Raw genomic sequence first — 17697 nt, forward strand, 5'->3', positions numbered from 1 at the left:
TATTAATTCTAGGCAGTTTGGCTGGAAAAAGGGAATTGGCCCAGACTGCAGAGGGTTTTTCAGAGAAGGCACTGGCAACGCACTCCAATACTCTTGCCTGGAAAATCCCGTGGATGGAGGAGCCTGGTGGGCTGCAGTCCATGGGGTGGCTAGGAGTCGGACACAACTGAACGACTTCACTTTCACTTTTCACTTTCATGCATTGCAGAAGGAAATGGCAACCCACTCCAGTATTCTTGCCTGGAGAATCCCAGGGATGGGGGAGCCTGGCGGGCTGCCGTCTTTGGGGTTGCACAGAGTTGGACACGACTGAAGTGACTTAGCAGCAGCATCAGAGGTTTTTAAAGCTACAAGGTATTTATGAAACTAGAAGTTGATGTTTGGCAGAAGTCCCCTACATGACTGGGCTTGGTGCCTGCTCCCTTTAAGCATCTTTTGAGACAAAGTGTTTAATACACAGAATTGTCTGAGAGGATCAGGATTCAGAATGAAAACTTTGGGTTGTGAGTTCCCCACTGTCCCCTGATTTTTTATTCTACCCATCTCTGAAGTTGTTTCTTTAGGACTATCCCTCCCTAGAATGGTCTCATTGGCCACTCAGTCAGACACCTTAGGAAGCCCAGGATAACCATTGATATCCGGCTTCCCTGTCCTACTAGAAAAACCCTAACAGTTTTTTGGGCCTGTGTCTGTCCTCTCATCATGTCTGTCATCTTCTCTTTATTTCCTGTTTACTTGTTGTTTAGTTGCTCAGTCATGTACAACTCTTTTGCAACCCCATGGACTGTAGTCTGCCAGGCTCCTCTGTTCATGGATTCCCCAGGCAAGAATACTGGAGTGGAATGTTCATTGCCGCACTGTTTATAGTAGCTAGCACATGGAAGCAACCTAGATGTCCATCGCCAGATGAATGGATAAGGAAGTTGTGGTACATATACACAATGGAATATTACTCAGCTATAAAAAAAGACTGCATTTGAGTCAGTTCTAATAAGGTGGATGAAACTGGATCTTATTATACAGAGTAAAGTAAGTCAAAAAGAGAAACACCAATACGGTATATATTAACACATATATATGGAATTTATAAAGATGGTAATGATGACCATATATGCAAGACAGCAAAAGAGACACAAATGTAAAGAACAGACTTTTGGACTCTGTGGAAGAAGGAGAGGGTGGGACTATACGAAAGAATAGCATTGAAACATGTATATTACCATATGTTAAATAAATGACCAGTGCAAGTTCGATGCATGAAGCAGGGCACTCAAAGCTGGTGCTCTGGGACAACCCAGAGGGATGGGGTGGGGAGGGAGGTGGGAAGGGGGTTCAGGATGGGGGGGGGACACCTGTACACCCATGGCCGATTCATGTCGATGTATGGTGAAAACCACCACAATATTGTAAAGTAATTAGTCTCCAATTAAAATAAATAAATTGATTAATTAAAAAAAGAATACTGGAGTGGGTTGCCATTTCCTTCTCCAGGGGATCTTCCCAACCCAGGGATCGAGCCCGCGTCTCCTGCATTGCAGGCAGTTTATTTACCACTGAGCCACTGGGGAGGCCTCAATGAACAGGAAGTAAAAACATGGTGTCTGTCATCTCCTCTTTATTTCCTGCTCATTTAGGCCCCATGGTTTCCAGTCTGCTGCTGGGTGGCATATAGAAAAAAGCAGGGATGCTTTGTTTATTACCGTGCTGGCGGAGGGGCTGATGCCAGCTTTCGGAGTCTAGGAGCCAAAGATCACGAGGGTCCTGTGACATTTTGGGAAATTCAAAATGCCAATAGCGCCACAATGGTCAAGAATGGTGGACACTCGGTTGCTGCTCTTGTTAGGACCCTTGCCCTTGCTCTTGCAATTGCTGGTCTGGGTACTTACTATCTCTCCTCTCCCCAATGCTTTCCACAGATCATCACAAGCAATGTATTGCCATATTACTCTTCCAAAAGGAATTTTCTAATTATTCCAAACACCTAATCATAAATTGCTAATGTCTCTTCATTGCATATCAGATCATATAAAGTCCACTCTAATATCCAAGAGCCTTCACATCCTTGAATAGTTCAGCTTTCAACATACTATGTCCTATGCCTTCACCCACCTGCTGCTGCTGCTAAGTCACTTCAGTCGTGTCCAATTCTGTGCGACCCCATAGACGGCAGCCCACTAGGCTCCTCTGTCCCTGGGATTCTCCAGGCAAGAATACTGGAGTGGGTTGTCATTTCCTTCTCCAATGCATGAAAGAGAAAAGTGAAAGTGAAAGTGAAGTCGTGCCTGACTCTTAGTGACCCCATGGACTGCAGCCTACCAGGCTCCTCCGTCCATGGGCGTTTCCAGGCAAGAGTACTGGAGTGAGTTGCCATTGCTTTCAGCAAATCTCAGCTGCTCTGTTTCCACTAAACCTTCTGCTCATCTCAGCTCAGTGCCTTTGTTTCCATGGTTTTCTCTGCCTGAAATTTCTTTTTCCTTCTTTTATTAATAAATCCTACCTGTTCTTCAGTATCAAGCTTTGAGCTGCTTCTTCCATAAAGGCTTTCTTGCTCTTTAATATTGGAAGTAAGTTCTAAAGTTCCTTAGCATTCAATCAGAAATCTCTCTTACCTTCTCCTCCCACTTTCTGTCCTGTGCTGAAGGGCTGTTCACAGCATATTCCTCTAACTACTTGTGATTTCAAATATTAAATGTGTATGTCTGACTCTTTGTGAACCCATGGACTATAACCCACCAGGCTCTTCTGTCCATGGGATTCTCCAGGCAAGAATACTGGAATGGGTAGCCATTCCCTTCTCCAGGGGATCTTCTTGACCCAGGGATCAAACCCAGGGCTCCTGCATTGCAGGCAGATTCTTTACCATCTAAGCCACCAAAACCAAGTTCATATTGTGACTAGACATAAAACTTGAAAGCAGACATTCTGATTTTGAGTATTAGCTCCATCACTTACTCTGTATGTTCTCTCCACACTCATTTCCTCATTTTTAAAATGAGGATGACAATGCCTGATTCATACGATTATTATGAAATAAGAGGAATAACTGTGTAGAAGAGTGTCAGGCATATAGGAAGTGCTCAATAAGTATTTGCTTTGCAATATATTACAAGACAGAAGACTCAGGAGCTTCACAGTGTGCATGGGTGTGGATCGCGTTGTGACAGAAGATCACTTCTCATCTCATTGCCTCCTCATTCAATCAGATCCTCTGGACCAGTCAATGAATTGTATGCTGTGCTGTCATGTAAATGGAAGTGACAGTGTAATTTTCCACAGTCTTTCACAGCAGTTTTCACATGATTCTGATATAGCCCTGCACAGCAGTTCCAGTTCTTACCCCAATACCTACTCCTTGACCTGGTAAATCAGTTATCACAGGGTCACTGGCTGTAACGAGGGAGAAGGTTCCCAGGACAAAGAGAGGCTGTTCCTCTGCCTCCTCAGGATCTTCTCTGCACCCCCAACTCCCAATTTTAAACCAACATAAGAGATGATCAGTGGAATCCCCTTTTGCTTACTGCATTCTATGAATGTCCTCTTGTCATCTTTGTCTTTGGACACGTTTGCTCCCTAAATAGAAATTGTCAAAAAGCAATTAAACAAATGTCTGCTCACATCTGAACCCTACAGGACTAGACTCAGAGCCCCAGAGACATATGTTTATTTACCACATAAATATGGCACAAAGAGCTATAGACATCACTTGAGATGTACCAGGGTCACCACTAGCCTGGGAATTTGGTCTCACTAGCTCCTGTCCTGGGTTTGGAACAAACATTGTTTTCCTCCTTACTATGGTGTGAAATTAACATTGTAATGTCTGTGTGACCTCGAGCATGACTGCTAAGCTCTCTGCGCCCCATTGGGACTCATAACGCTGACTTTGCAGGTGTGCTGTTTGTTGTTGTTATTCAGTCGCTCAGCCATGTCCGACTCTTTGCCACCCCATGGACTGCAGCATGCCAGGCTTCCCTGCCCTTCACTATCTCCCAGAGCTTGCTCGAACACATGTCCATTGAGTTGGTGATGTCATCCAACCATCTCATTCTCTATCGTCCCATTCTCCTCCTGCCTTAGATCTTTCCTAGCATCAGGGTCTTCTCTAAAGAGTCAGCTCTTCACATCAGATGACCAAAGTATTGGAGCTTCAGCTACAGTGCTATGTTTAATAGTAGCATTTGTAGAGCACTCACTTTGTGCTTGGATCAACTCGACTGTTCTCACAGCAACTTAATAAATGAGGTCCTAGTGTTATCAGCAGTTTTACTTGCTAGAGAAGTTAGGAAACCACCAAATATCACACAATTAGTCAACTGCAGAATTCTAATTGTATCCTGAGTCTCCAAGGTTAGAGAAAATATAGGAGAAGTACCTGTTGTGTAGTTTTATCCATTGTCTATTACAATAGTGCTATATAACAACCAACCATAAAACCTCATTAAACGTTCATTTTTTCCATGAGTCTGTGGGTTGCTGAAAGTGTCTTCTGACCCAGGCTGAGCTTAGCTGATCTCAGCTTGGCTTGTCATGCATCTGGTGAATGGTTGGCTGAAGGCTGGCTGGTCTGGGATGGCCTCAGCTGGATCACCCAGCTTGATTTCACATGATCTCTCATCCTCCAGGTTAGCCAGTTTTATTCTCATGGCAGAGACAAGGGTCCAAGAGAGAGAACTGAAACAAGCAAGATTTCTTAAGAACTTGCACACCATCATCCACTGCAATTTATTGGCAAAAGAAAGGTACAAGAACAGTCCTGATTCGACAGCTGGGAAAACACATTCTATCATTTGATGAGAGGAGCTGTGAAGTTCATTGCAAACAGCATGGGTGTGAACAGTGGGGCCTCTAGTGCAATGAGTCTATGCACTTCAGCTGTTATTACCTCTAATATATATTATGTATATAGGGTTCCCTGGTAGCTCAGCTGGTTAAGAATCTGCCTGCAATGTAGGAGACCCTGGTTTCATTCCTGGTTCAGGAAGATACCCTGGAGAAGGGATAGGCCATCCATTCCAGTATTCCTGGGTTTCCCTGGTGGCTCAGCTGTTAAAGAATCTGCCTGCAATGTGGGAGAATTGGATTCAATCCCTGGGTTGGGAATATCCCCTGGAGAAGGGAAAGGCTACCCACTCCAGTATTCTGGCCTGGAGAATTCTATGGACTGTATGTATAGTCCATGGGGTCACAAAGTGTCAGACATGACTGAGTGACTTTCACTTTCATATATTTTATATATATGTATTATGTGTATTATGTATATTATGTATTATGTGTATATATGTATTATGTGTATATATGTATAATATACACACATACACACACACACATAAGTCTATGGAATGACTACGAGCTACAGGCACACTGCTACATTTCATCAATGCTGTTCATGGAAAGGGAAGAGTAGAAAATAGCCTAGGTCAACAGTGTTTTCAACTGGCTCATTTATGGAGGTAAATGTGCTTCCCTGGTGGCTCACTGGTGTATATACACACATAATACAGTGCTCAGTTGCTCAGTTGTGTCTGATTCTTTGTGACCCCATGGACTGTAGTCCGCCAGGCTCCTCTATCCATGGGATTTTCCATGCAAGAATACTGGAGTGGGTTTCCGTTTCCTTCTTCAGGGGACCTTCCTGACCCAGGGGTCAAAGCCACCTCTTCTGCGTTGCTTGGCTGATTCTTTACCACTGAGCCACCAGGGAAGCCCATTTACCTCCATAAATGAGCCAGTTGAAAAAACTGTTGACCTAGGCTATTTTCTACTCTTCCCTTTGCATGAACAGCATTGATGAAATGTAGCAGTGTGCCTGTAGCTCGTATTCATTTTATAGACCTTCCGCTCAGGATACTTTTTAAAGGGAAGCAAATTTCCATTTGCACTGGGTTTTCCTTCCACATAGAAATCAGGGATTCTCAACCCTGGCTGCTTATTAGAATCACCTGGGGTTTTTTTTTTTTAACTACTCCTGCCTGAGCCCTACCTTCAGCCATTCAGATTGTTTGGGGCTGGAGCCCCAGCGCTGGTAAGTTTCTGAAGCTCTGCAGGCAGGTTTAGTGAGTAGCCAAGATGGAGCCCCATGCCCCCAGGGTGGGGTGGGGTGTACCTGAGGAAGCAGCCCTGAGCCTCTGTCATCTCTCCCTCCTCCCGGGCAGTGCTCCACCACGTGCGGGCTGGGGACCTACTGGCGGAGCGTGCAGTGCAGCACCCACGTGGATTCCGACTGCGCCACCCTGCAAAGGCCAGACCCGGCTAAGAGGTGCCACCTCCGTCCCTGCGCTGGCTGGAAAGTGGGAAACTGGAGCAAGGTAATTGATCAGCTCAGCCGTGTTTCGGGGGGCGGGGGCAGAGGGACTTACACCAGCGCCGTTTGCTATAGCAGCTTTCCTGCTTCCCTTCCTGCCTCCCTTCTGCCCTTTTCTGTGATAAACTGGCAGATGAGTGAATCACAGGCATTGTCATAAGCCTACATGCCGCTACACAATAGCCTTAGAGCAAGCACGGATTTTCATTAGCCCACATGTTTTTATCCGCTTGTCCTCCCTTACCGGATAAACTGAGAAAGAAAGAAGTTAAATTTGTGTAATTTAATTTGCTTGTCCAGCCTGCGACACTATTTCTAAATTGCTTAAACTTAACGTTATAATTAATAATGATACATGAGCACATGTATAATTAAATCATGGTTCAGCAGCTGCTCACAAAGCATGGAATCTGCCAGACTCAAAATGAAAAGAAAGCTGAAACATCAAAGCTTGGTCTTTAAAAGTGTCTTTCCTATATTGATTTCTTTGAAGTGTGATGTTCCTGTCCTTGCTAACCTAGAGTGGTTACTTATTTCTCTGTGCTGCCTTCATAGTCCCTGGTGAAAGGCTTTGTCAGGTCTTAGGATTGGTCAGCCTTGGTTTTTCTGGGCAGCAATCAGGCCCAGACTGCCTGTCACCGTGATGGGGCTGAGTCAACCCCTGGGGGATACAGATGCACCCAGGTCATAAAGACACTGGTCAAGGTGGAGTTCAAAGCCACTTGGCAGGAGGGGTACAGAGGTGTGAGCTGTGCATACATCCTCTGTTGCCAAGCACACCTCCCATACCCCCTCACACCAAGACACCTTGTAGGCACCTGTCTTCTCTCTGAGGAGCCAGTTTCCCTTGATGGCCTTAACACAGAAGGAGAAAGAGCTGCCCAGAAGTTTGGGGAGGCTGGCACCTGTTAGCACCCTCACCTGGTGGAAAACTCAGGTCCCCAGACAAGCAGGACCATGAGGTGTCTCACTGGCTGTCTCTGGTTCTCCTGGCAGACTTACCTGACAGACAGGAGCGGGCACTGTCATTAATCTGCAATAGGCCCCCTTTCCCAAAGAAAGGCTCTGATCTTTGGCAAGAGAGAGAAAGTATGGCTACTCCCTGAGAAAATCACCACACATTTCTTTGATTCCTGCCAACCTGCCTTTCTTCTGTTCTCATACCGTTTTTCTTTAAGGAATGAATGCTGGTTCTGCATTTTTTTTTTCTCTCTTCCAACTCATAACAAATTCCAAAAGGGACCAAATGCCTGGCTACAAATTCTCTTCCTATCCAGAAAAATTTCAAGAAACATTTCTGTCCTTGACCTTGCCGAATGTTGACCAAGTCCTAAAGTTCCACTTTCCCATCACTGGGACTAATCCTTTACTTGGAAATTACATGGCTCATAAAAAAGACAGATGTGTGAAATAGGTCACACTTTAAAAAAGGTCAGTCCAGTGTAAAATTCCAGGAATTCTAGCTGATATAAAACTGGAATGGGAGAGCCAGTAGCGCTTGGTGGGGTCAGACCCCCTAAAGGAAGCCCTGCTCTGGCAGCTCATCCCTGCTCTGTCAGCCTCTGGGTCTCTTCTCTGTCATGGCCAGGAGGCTAACCAATATACTTATTAACCCCTGTACCACTCCTGGTGTGTTATAGAAGCTATCTCGGACACATCATTAAGTTCTGCCAGAATGTGGCGACCACCATATCTAAACTCAAATCCTCAAAGTTACTCTATTCCTGTCAGTACTGTCCTATCTCCTCTCTCAGGATAATAGATAAACCTTATGTCAAAGACCCCATTTAAATACTTAAAGTTAATTGCCTTGACATCTGTTTTTTTCTATCATTAGGAATATTTAATGCTGGACTTCTGTTTTTCCTAGAGATGTTGATTTAAATTTTATCTTAGACTTTGGTAACTGAATGACACTATATTTTGGCAGCTTTTTGACTGCCACATTATTAACCAGTCCGTTTGGATGTCTGAAGTCTAAATCATGTACTAGGAAAGATCTGAAGGGCATCTTAGTTTCACTGTTCTGCTGGGACTCTTAAACTTACTCAGAGGCAGACCTCCAAACCTAGAGTAGGAAAACATATCCCTGATTTTACCTTTAAATATCCAGAGTTAGTTGTTTTTGTCATTTTAGTCGCTAAGTCTTATCAGGCTCTTAGTGACCCCATGGACTGTAGCCCACCAGGCTCCTCTGTCCATGGGATTTCCCAGGCAAGAATACTGGGGTGGGTTGCCATTTCCTTCTCCAGGGGATCTTCCTGACCCAGGGCTCAAACACATATCCCCCACATCAGCAGGTGGATTCTCTACCATCTGAGCCACCAGGGAGGCCCATCCAGAGGGTTTAGATTCTGCCAACTCGATGGTTTTCCTTTTCACAAACACTTTCTCAGAGGGACGAATTCTAATTTGATCTTGAGTCTTTCTGCATTATCCCACCAACCACAAGCCCAGATCCAGAGACACTTTAATCTCACAGGACTAAGGGTATGCCACAGCCTCACCTGAAGCTACAGGGATCACACCTGAGGTCCTCCAGATTACTCACCAGAAACTCCCCACTGCTGTGTGTGCAGTCTGAATTGCAGCTGTTTTACAGGCTTATGTCTCCAGCACCATTCATCTCCTTGATGGAGTCCTGATAAAACTGCTGTGGACATTTTCTCATATTTGTGACAGTACAGTGAGCCTGTGTATTAAGATCTCTTCCTTTACAAAGTCCAGAAGTTGTTTTTGGAAAGGCTTGCTTCTTCTTCATGCACTGATCTATCTGAAACAAAGTTAAGGTAATGGTCTTTAGGTTTGTCCCAGAGGCATATGGAGAAAGCGGAGTTCTACAGAATTGAATCCTAGAAGCAGCCCCGGGCCTGGGATCAGACATGTCTGGGTTGGCAGCCCCACTCTGTCACCAAGGGCTTCCCTGGCAGCTCAGATGGTAAAGAATCTGCCTGCAATGCAGGAGACCCGGGTTCAATCCCTTGGTTGGAAAGATTCCCCTGGAGGAAGGCACGGCAACCCACTCCAGTATTCTTGCCTGGAGAATCCCATGGATGGAGGAGCCTAGCAGGCTACAGTCCATAGGGTCACGAAGAGTCAGACACGACTGAAGCACACTAGCACACACACACTGTCACCAGCATAGGGTGCTAATCCTTTCTTCCAGCCTCTTAGGAGCTTTAGTTTTCTCACCTCTGGGAAATGAAGTACATCATGTGGCCTCTACCAACTTCATAAAGTTGTACAAGTCAAAGAGTGTTCGTGCAACCACTTTGTAAATGGTAAAAGACTGTTCAGATAAAGCCTTGGGTGAACTTTGAGCTCTGGGTAAAGGCTAGGAGTAGTTCTCAGGTGTTTACTAACTTCTGGCTTCCTGAACTTGGGGCAGGGGACTGTCGACAGGGGGCAGTGGAGTAAGTCCTGTCAATCCATCAGGGCTCCACTCCCCAGTACTAGGCAGTCAGGTCCTCCATGAACTTTGGCAGATGACCTACCTTGTGTCCTGGCACTCACCAATTACCACTACATGCCTGACACTGCACAAGAATTTTAGGTGAACAATTTTATTTTCACCCAGTAAAGGACCTTCTTTATAATTCCCATTGAGGAAGTGAAGGCTTAGAGGGTTTAAATCACTAGCACATGATCAGTTGGTACTGATACTCTCAATTCTGAAAAACCATCAACTGGGGGAACACTCGTCAATGTAATGACAGCTTTTCAGAAAGAAAGGAAACACTGCATAATAAATATGTATGTCAGTTTAAGACGCATGCCAATTTCAGAACATTAAAATTTGTCTAAGGAGAAAAAACTGATTCTTTGATTCTTGTGCTGAAAGAAATGCAATAAGTGACAAAGATGAGCTTAAAAAACCTTCAGTTGGGTTTGACACCAAAGTTATGCATCATCACACACTTCCTGACTGAACATTTTGACTGTACCTCCGGCAGTTTTGTAAACTGGTGATTTAACAACTTCTTTATTATCTCTCTCAGAATGATAACTTCTCATAGTTCAGTCTAACAGATTTTGATTATTTCTGAAATGAATCAAAGATTTTTACATTTTCTTGGAATGATCTGTCTCCCCACCTAGGCAGTGTTGCAATTTTATTTTAACAGTAGCTGACTTTATTATCTGTCAAATTTATTGGAAAATAAAAGTGGCAACTTTTTCTTATGACCTTGAGTTTCATAATATTCAGTGCTACTTTTTTTTTTTTTTTGGATCTGAACTTTTACAAATGAATAATATAGGGAAAGAGCCCCTGTCTAAGTACAGACTTTCATCTATAACATGTTCCCAGAAACATATTGAAGCCCAAAGTGTAAAATTTCATAACAGAGAATTGTATGTTATAGGGGAGCTTCTGTGCCCAGAAAGCAAAAATTGACCAGCCAGAAGGAAAATAATACACTCAAAATCACTGCATTTATTTTCTTTTGGTATTATTTACTGTATGTCTAACCTATTACCTGCTCTTGGAAGCCCCAGGTGCTTTAGATTAATGGAATCCCTAAGTGAGAAAAGAACAGAAATCAAAGAAAGCCTTTAGACTTACAGAAAGCATGAACCCAAGACCACTTCAGCTGAGGAGTGATGTTCAAACCATGAGATCCTTTATCATGGCCCCTTCCCATCTCTCTTTCTCCATCCGTACCCTCCACTCTAGCATTCTGATGGACATGTTCCCAAACAAGCCTTGTTGCTTCACTCCACTTGCATATGTCATTCTTTCCACCTTGAATGTCCCCCACACTGTTTGCCAGCTGAGTGAGCATTTACCCATGTTGCATGATACAGTTCAAGGTTTGGCTTCTCCCTTCAAGCCTTTCCTTCTTCGAGTAAAATCAACCACCTCCTCCTTTGTTCCTTCACTGGATCATGAACAACTTATGACATATCATCTTTATGACTGTTATAATTGACTGTTATAATTTATGACTGTCATAATTGCTGTTCTTTTCTCACTTATTCATTGCATGACTTTTTCCTTCTGCTAGATTGGCATACAGAAGCTGGCACATAGATAAGTGCCTAATAGTAGAGAGGAAGTGAAGTGGGGATGGCGTGGGGGAGTAGACAGATGAATGACTTTTGGTGCTGTTCAAAATAGAATTTTTGGAATGAATTATTTCTGAATGATCTTAAGAGTCTTATGAATCTGTTTAGTATTAGGAAAGAAGCAAAAAAGAATTATTTCCATGTCCTTGCTTAGTACTTCAGGAAAGCAAGAAAGTATTCTGCAACCAAAGCATAATACAAGCCCAATGATCCCATACACTTATATCACTCTAGAATATGGAAGAGTTTAATCATCCAATTTATTTTCTTTTTAATGCTGATGGAGAAAACGGAGGCTCGTAGAGCTACAGTCACAAAGCCACTTAGTGTCAGGGTGATACTTGAATGCAGTCTACTGACTCCCAATTCCAGGTTGGTTAATTTCACTATACTCATTTGAACACTAGGTAGGAGTCCAACATGGAACATGTGTCAGGATGGCTCCATAAATCAGAGACGACACAAGGAAGAACTGGTTGTGAGTCTTCCATTTTTCTTTCTGCCAGTGGCTCCTGTAAACTAAGAGGAGTCTCCATTCTAACTCAGTCGATTTGCCTATCACATCAGTTAAACAGACTGACGTGGGAACCGGAAAATGGTTAGACCTGTTCGGTCGCACGTGGGCATTAGCCAGTCCTTCTATTCTCCTTAGCCTGGCTCCTGTCCTCAGTCTGGTCCACAGGCTCCAGGTTAGGAAAATAGGAATATAAATAGCTCTCCTTTAGGGCAATAAGAAAATGAATATAGTAATTGGCATTCGACACACCAAGGCAGAGCAGTTTTCAAAGTGGAGTGATTTAATGCCCTGCCACTTCCCTCCTGCTAACTGAGTCAGAGGCCCTTCCGAAAATGAAGTAGAAAAGTCACAGATTTAGTGAGTGCCTCCCCTTAATATTTACTTGAACATATGAACCAACCTCATTTCCCACTGAATGTGAATGCACTCTTTGACAAAAGGGTAATGCTAATGTGAAAACTCTAGGAATAACAGGTTGTAGCAACAAATGAAAAATAAGAAAATAAACCCCCATTGTACACTATGTCTTGTAAAATTCCTATCCCTAATAAAGAGCCCTCTTGTCTTAACCGTGGGTTATTTCCTGGAAATCTGTCACACAAAGGGCTGCTTTGTGTAAAATTTTCTGCATGTTTGTTCTGTGGCTGATTTTAAACCGGCAGTTATTTCGTTCTCTGTGTTTACAGCATGGCAGGCAAATGAAGTTTTGAATTTGCTTTTGGGGGGCTGTCTGGCAAGTGCAGCTTATTTCTGAGAAGCTAAATACACTTGATTTATAGAGGCATTAGAGCATCCATCTGCCCCCTTGTCACATGGGCCCACATCTGCCATGCTACAACCCAAGTTTTGCATTCAGGTGACTTGCACTATCTGCCAAGTGGCAAAGAAAGAGGGATCAGTATTTTGGGAGGTACCTCTAATGAAAGGTTCTGAGAAATTTTCTTTTACCATCCACAACACTACAATTATGACTATTCCACTGTAGCCAAAAAGGGAACATGGTATTTTACCAAGTAGAGAAGGGGCCAGATGAAAACATACCTTATGGCAGTGGGCTTTGGTGGTGGTGTATTTTCTCAGCCAAGATGTAATGAGATCATTGATGGAAAGATTGAGAGGGTGAAGAAGGATGTTCTTTATCCCCATGGTAACCACAGAGCTCTTTGGCCCACTGGGAATCCCCAACTTCCCTTTTCTCAGAATTCATATAGTCATTCCACAGGCTGTGAGGAGCATCTGTGCCGTGCCTGGCCCCATGCTGGATGCTCAAGACACAGTGGTGACCAAGACAGATGGGTTTCCAGCTTCAGGGCAGTGAAACAGTCTAACAGAAAAGATGGACAGAATAAATAGAAGTTGCTTCACATTTCAAGTCCTTGCAATGGAAACAGAGAAGGATTTGAGATGAATAATGAAAGAAATAGATATCCTTTGGAGAAGGTATTCAAGGATGACTTCACAAAGGAGGTGACATTTAAGCCAAGTCTAAAGGAAGAGCAGTAGTGAGTAAAGCAAAGGATAGAGGAAGGAAGATTCAGGACATAAGGACCACAGGACATATTATTAATCTACAGAGAATCCAGGGGAGAGGGGCTGAGGAGCTCAGGGCTCAGCCTCCATGCCACCTACCTTGGGTTCCCACCTGGAAGTGGGCAGTGACAAGACAAGCCAGGACCGGCCTTGAGAGACTGAGGTGCATGTGCAAGATGAGCTGAAGGGAAACCGATAATGATAGCATTCTGTACAGACTGAAGATCAAGTCTTGGAAGCTCGAGTTATGATTGAATAAAATCTACCTAGATGAAGGATGGACAGAGCTTCCAAAGTCCAAGAGGTCTTTGTAAACCAAAGAAGTCATCCTGAATACGCCACATAAATGTAGGTGACTCGGGGGCAGCCGTGTTTGTTGTGAGCTTCAGGAAATCAGCCTTCTGGTGAACAGTGTCCTTTACTGGGATCAGAGTGCAGGGGCTGCTGCACAAAGGTGTGGGCACAGGCAGGGGAGTGGGGAGGACCTCTTAAGGGCTTGCACTGGGCATCCGTTGAGAACACCCTTGGTGATGGAGGCCTGCAATGGTGGCCTTAGGAGGAAAGATGATGGGTGATGGTGATGTACAGGGAAGCCTGTCACTGGGACCAAGGACAGGGTTCGCCCACTCCCTGGATGAAACCACTGAGAAGTTATTCACTTTGTTTTCCTTAAAAAGGGGTAACCAATCCTGTGTCCAGAGTCAGGGAGGAAGCAGGTTTTCAGCAGGATTCTGAGGGGTAATTGGGTGTGTCTTGGCAGAGAGATCCCCTCGTGGGTGGTTGCATTTACCTCCAATGAATACAGACATCCTAAGGAACAGCTGCGCCTGCGTCACCCAAGTCCAACCCCACGTAATCTTCGGGACAGCCCCGTATAACAGCTGTTGCCCCAGTTTACAGACATGACAGCTGAGGCTCAGAGCATTTCTGCAGCTCGTCCAAGGCCTCACAGTGAGTCTGTGACAGAACTGGGTTTGTTACCCGGTTCTTACACTTCCCATCTGCATTTTCTAACGCAGGGAGCCCCACCTTGGGGAGCTGCTAGAGTGACTCTTCTCTCCTCGGTGTGCAAGGAAAGACAGGTCACCAACCTCTCTAGAAGCTGGGAACTAGAAGCTGGGAACTTTGTGATCCTTTGTGAAACCCCTGGATATCTGGGCATGGACAGCCTGATGCCAAGGACTCAGGTGTCCCCTTTTCTCTCATTCTCCATACAGTGCTCCAGAAACTGCAGCGGGGGCTTCCAGATCCGGGAGATTCAGTGTGTGGACAGCCGGGACCACCGGAGCTTGAGGCCATTTCACTGCCGATTCCTGGCCGGCCTTCCTCCTCCACTGACCACGAGCTGTAACCTGGAGCCCTGTGAGGAGTGGCAGGTGGAGCCCTGGAGCCAGGTACTGTGCCTAGTGCACCATCTACACAACTGGGAAAACATGAATTTCTGTGTTACCTGGTGAGTCCAGGGAAGACCACACGTGCCTCAGACCAGTGGCTGGCCTCTATTCAGCCAGTGGCTGGCCTCCTTCCATTCACACCTTACACTTGGTGTGTTCCTGATCCACAGGTGGGTCCCTTGCCCATACACAGTAAAGCCAATCTGTTGATACCAGGTGGTGGTGAGGGAAAGTGTAGCACTTATTGTAGCTAGTGTGCCAAGCAAGGAGTCCAGGTAGTTAGTGTTTAAAAGGCTTGAATTGCTCGAAGGCTTCCAGGATAAGGTTTTTAAAATCAGAATGGGGCAGAGTGGGTGGTGGTAGGGGATGTGATCAGCTTGTGGCATTCTTTGGATTGGTTGATAGTGAGGTAATCAGGAGTCAACATCATCAGCCTTCTGGGTCCAACCTGTCTTGGGTCTACATGCTTGTGGGTAGTATATAGTTAACTTCTTCCACCTGATAGGGGTTTCAATATCTATAAAACAGCTCAAAGGACATGGCTCAGATTATTATCTGTAGCCCTTGAGAAGGAACTAAAGGTCTTTGACTTTGTTTAATGGCCAGCCCAATATAATTATTATTATTATTATTATTTTGGTCTTGCTTGATTTCCTTTCTGCATTTCCTCACATCATGATTAAATTTACACTTTGGAAATTGGGGAAGGCCAAGGAGGCTAAAGTTTTTCTATAGACGAGAGGAGGGTGAAGGACATGGTGTGGGAGGTGGAGGTGGGGGTGAGGCTGTGCTGGGAAGGCCCCTTAGGGTCCTGCTCAGTTACAGGTGGGGAGGCTGGACAGGCCTAACAATTTGAAGGCTGTGTTGTGTGGTTTAAACTGTGACTGTTCAAAGTTTTGTTATGACCTAGTCTCAGTGGATATACTGGGGAATTGGGGTCCCTCTGGGGAGTCGTACATGAACCACCTTGATGAGCAGCATTTGGGACAGATCATCACATGTCCCTCTTAGGCTGGGAATAATGGTCAGATCCTTTCCACACAGTATGATTTCAAAGTCCTACCTCTCAAATGCCCAGATCCTTGTTTACACAAATAAAAAGAAGGGTGTGTGTGTGTGTGTCTCCATCCTGTGTTGCAAGGGGTGGGACTCTGCTTCATCTTTGTCCTACTTCAGTATGTGAAACCAAGTTACTGTTCTTTGGTGAAATATAATGATTTCATTTCCCTATTGGCTTCAATAAAAAAGAAAATACTCCCAACTATACTACGGTAGAAATAAGAGGGAAGGAAAGAACCCAGCATGTTTTGAGTGTGTCCATGCACTGGGCATTTTGCCTACAGTACTTGTTTTAATTCTTGTAACAACCTGGATGGTAGGCCTTACTGATTCCATTTTATAAAGAAAGAATTTAATTGAGACTCAGAGATTAAGAAGCTTACACAACTAGAAAATACATGGTGGAGTATTAATTCAAGCTTCAGTTTGACTCTGATTCCCATACTCTTGTTACTGTAGAATTTAGCTGAATAGACATGGAGCAAAGAGAGAACTAGGGAGAGTAAGTCAATAACTGTACATGCTAGAAAAGGCAAGACAGAAAACCACAGTGTGGGATACAGAGTTAGTGTCCAACCCTGGAAGACTGAACCCCCTCTAGCTTCTTATTGCCCGTTGGGTCAAGTGGCCATGCTGGTTCCTGAGGCCCCTGGTGTTTCCTGGGGGCAACAACCACCACCGCCTTCTCTTTCACCTCCTTCCCTGTCTCGCTTTGAGACATAAAGTGCCTACCACTCCTAGGCTCTGGACTTATGCCTCTCAGCTTTCCATGTTTGCTGAGCCTGGTGATGTGCTTGGTCGCTCAGTTGTGTCCAACTCTTTGCAACCCTTTGGACTGTAGCCCACCAGGCTACATTCCTACAGTCCATTGGGTTTTCCTGGTGACAGCTTCCAGGATCCTGGAATTTGTAGAGAAGCTTAGATAGCCTTGTCAGAGAAACTGCAATTGCAAGTTATCAAAGATGACCAATTGTATCTGCTCTCTGGTTGTGAAAAAGATGTATTCTGTATACTTCCTCTTCCAAGGAGCATCAATCATGAGCCTGTTTCCTGAAGACCTCCCAACACCCTTCTTTATAAATAGTTCTGTTCTGAGCAAACCACACAGTTGGAAGACTTTCCTCAGAGGGAACAGTAAGGATAGAAAATACTGAAGTTGGTTGAACATTTCCCCGGAAATGTCAGGGGACTGTTTAGGGACTGAGCACCTTTAGGTGCTTTTCCTGAGCCCTCGTGATGCTGCTCTGTATATGCATAGTATCTAACGGATGCCTTCATTGGAATATTCTGGGACCCTCCAGCGAGTGTCATCCAGCCTAAACTGCTTGCCATGGAAAATGCTTTTCAACCGTGAGAATGTCCCTCACCAGTTTTCAAACTTTAGCATGCTTCAGGATTACTTGGAGGGTTCATCAGCACACAGATGTCTGAACCCCATCCCCATGGTGTCCAATTCAGAAGTCTGGGGTAGGGCCTGAAGTTTTGCATTTCTAACAAGTACCTAGATGATACTGAAGTTGTTGCTCTGGGGACCACACTTTGAGGACCACTTGCCCCTTCCTGGAGATTACTTGGCCAGGTAGCCCTGTGTCTGTATGCACACATACAGGTATACAACAGGATCCCAAATGTGGGGTTCCTGTCCTTCCCTCCTCATATAGGGTTAAAAGCAGTGAATAAGTGGGAAAAGATTCATGTTTACTCTCAAAGTTGGAATGCTGGGAAAGCAATAGATTAGTTCTTTTATTGAACAGAAAGGTTAATTGTGTATAATTTCCCTGTTTTCTATGGTTACCACCACACACACAGTGTCTGATGTGATAGGTATG

The 17697-nt window shown here is 44.6% G+C and overlaps 1 protein-coding gene across 3 annotated transcripts in view; it reads left to right on the top strand.

Moving 5' to 3' along the window:
* Nucleotides 1-17697, top strand: part of ADAMTS12 (ADAM metallopeptidase with thrombospondin type 1 motif 12) — a 380497-nt gene that overhangs the window by 332888 nt on the left and 29912 nt on the right. For all 3 annotated transcript variants that reach the window (XM_006071881.4, XM_044932579.2, XM_044932578.2), the window contains 2 exons: nt 6153-6305; nt 14633-14809. In XM_006071881.4, coding sequence (XP_006071943.3) covers nt 6153-6305; nt 14633-14809 — 330 coding nt within the window. The remainder of the gene's footprint in view (nt 1-6152; nt 6306-14632; nt 14810-17697) is intronic.

Source organism: Bubalus bubalis, chromosome 19 (assembly GCF_019923935.1).
Source record: "Bubalus bubalis isolate 160015118507 breed Murrah chromosome 19, NDDB_SH_1, whole genome shotgun sequence".
Taxonomy (NCBI): domain Eukaryota; kingdom Metazoa; phylum Chordata; class Mammalia; order Artiodactyla; family Bovidae; genus Bubalus; species Bubalus bubalis.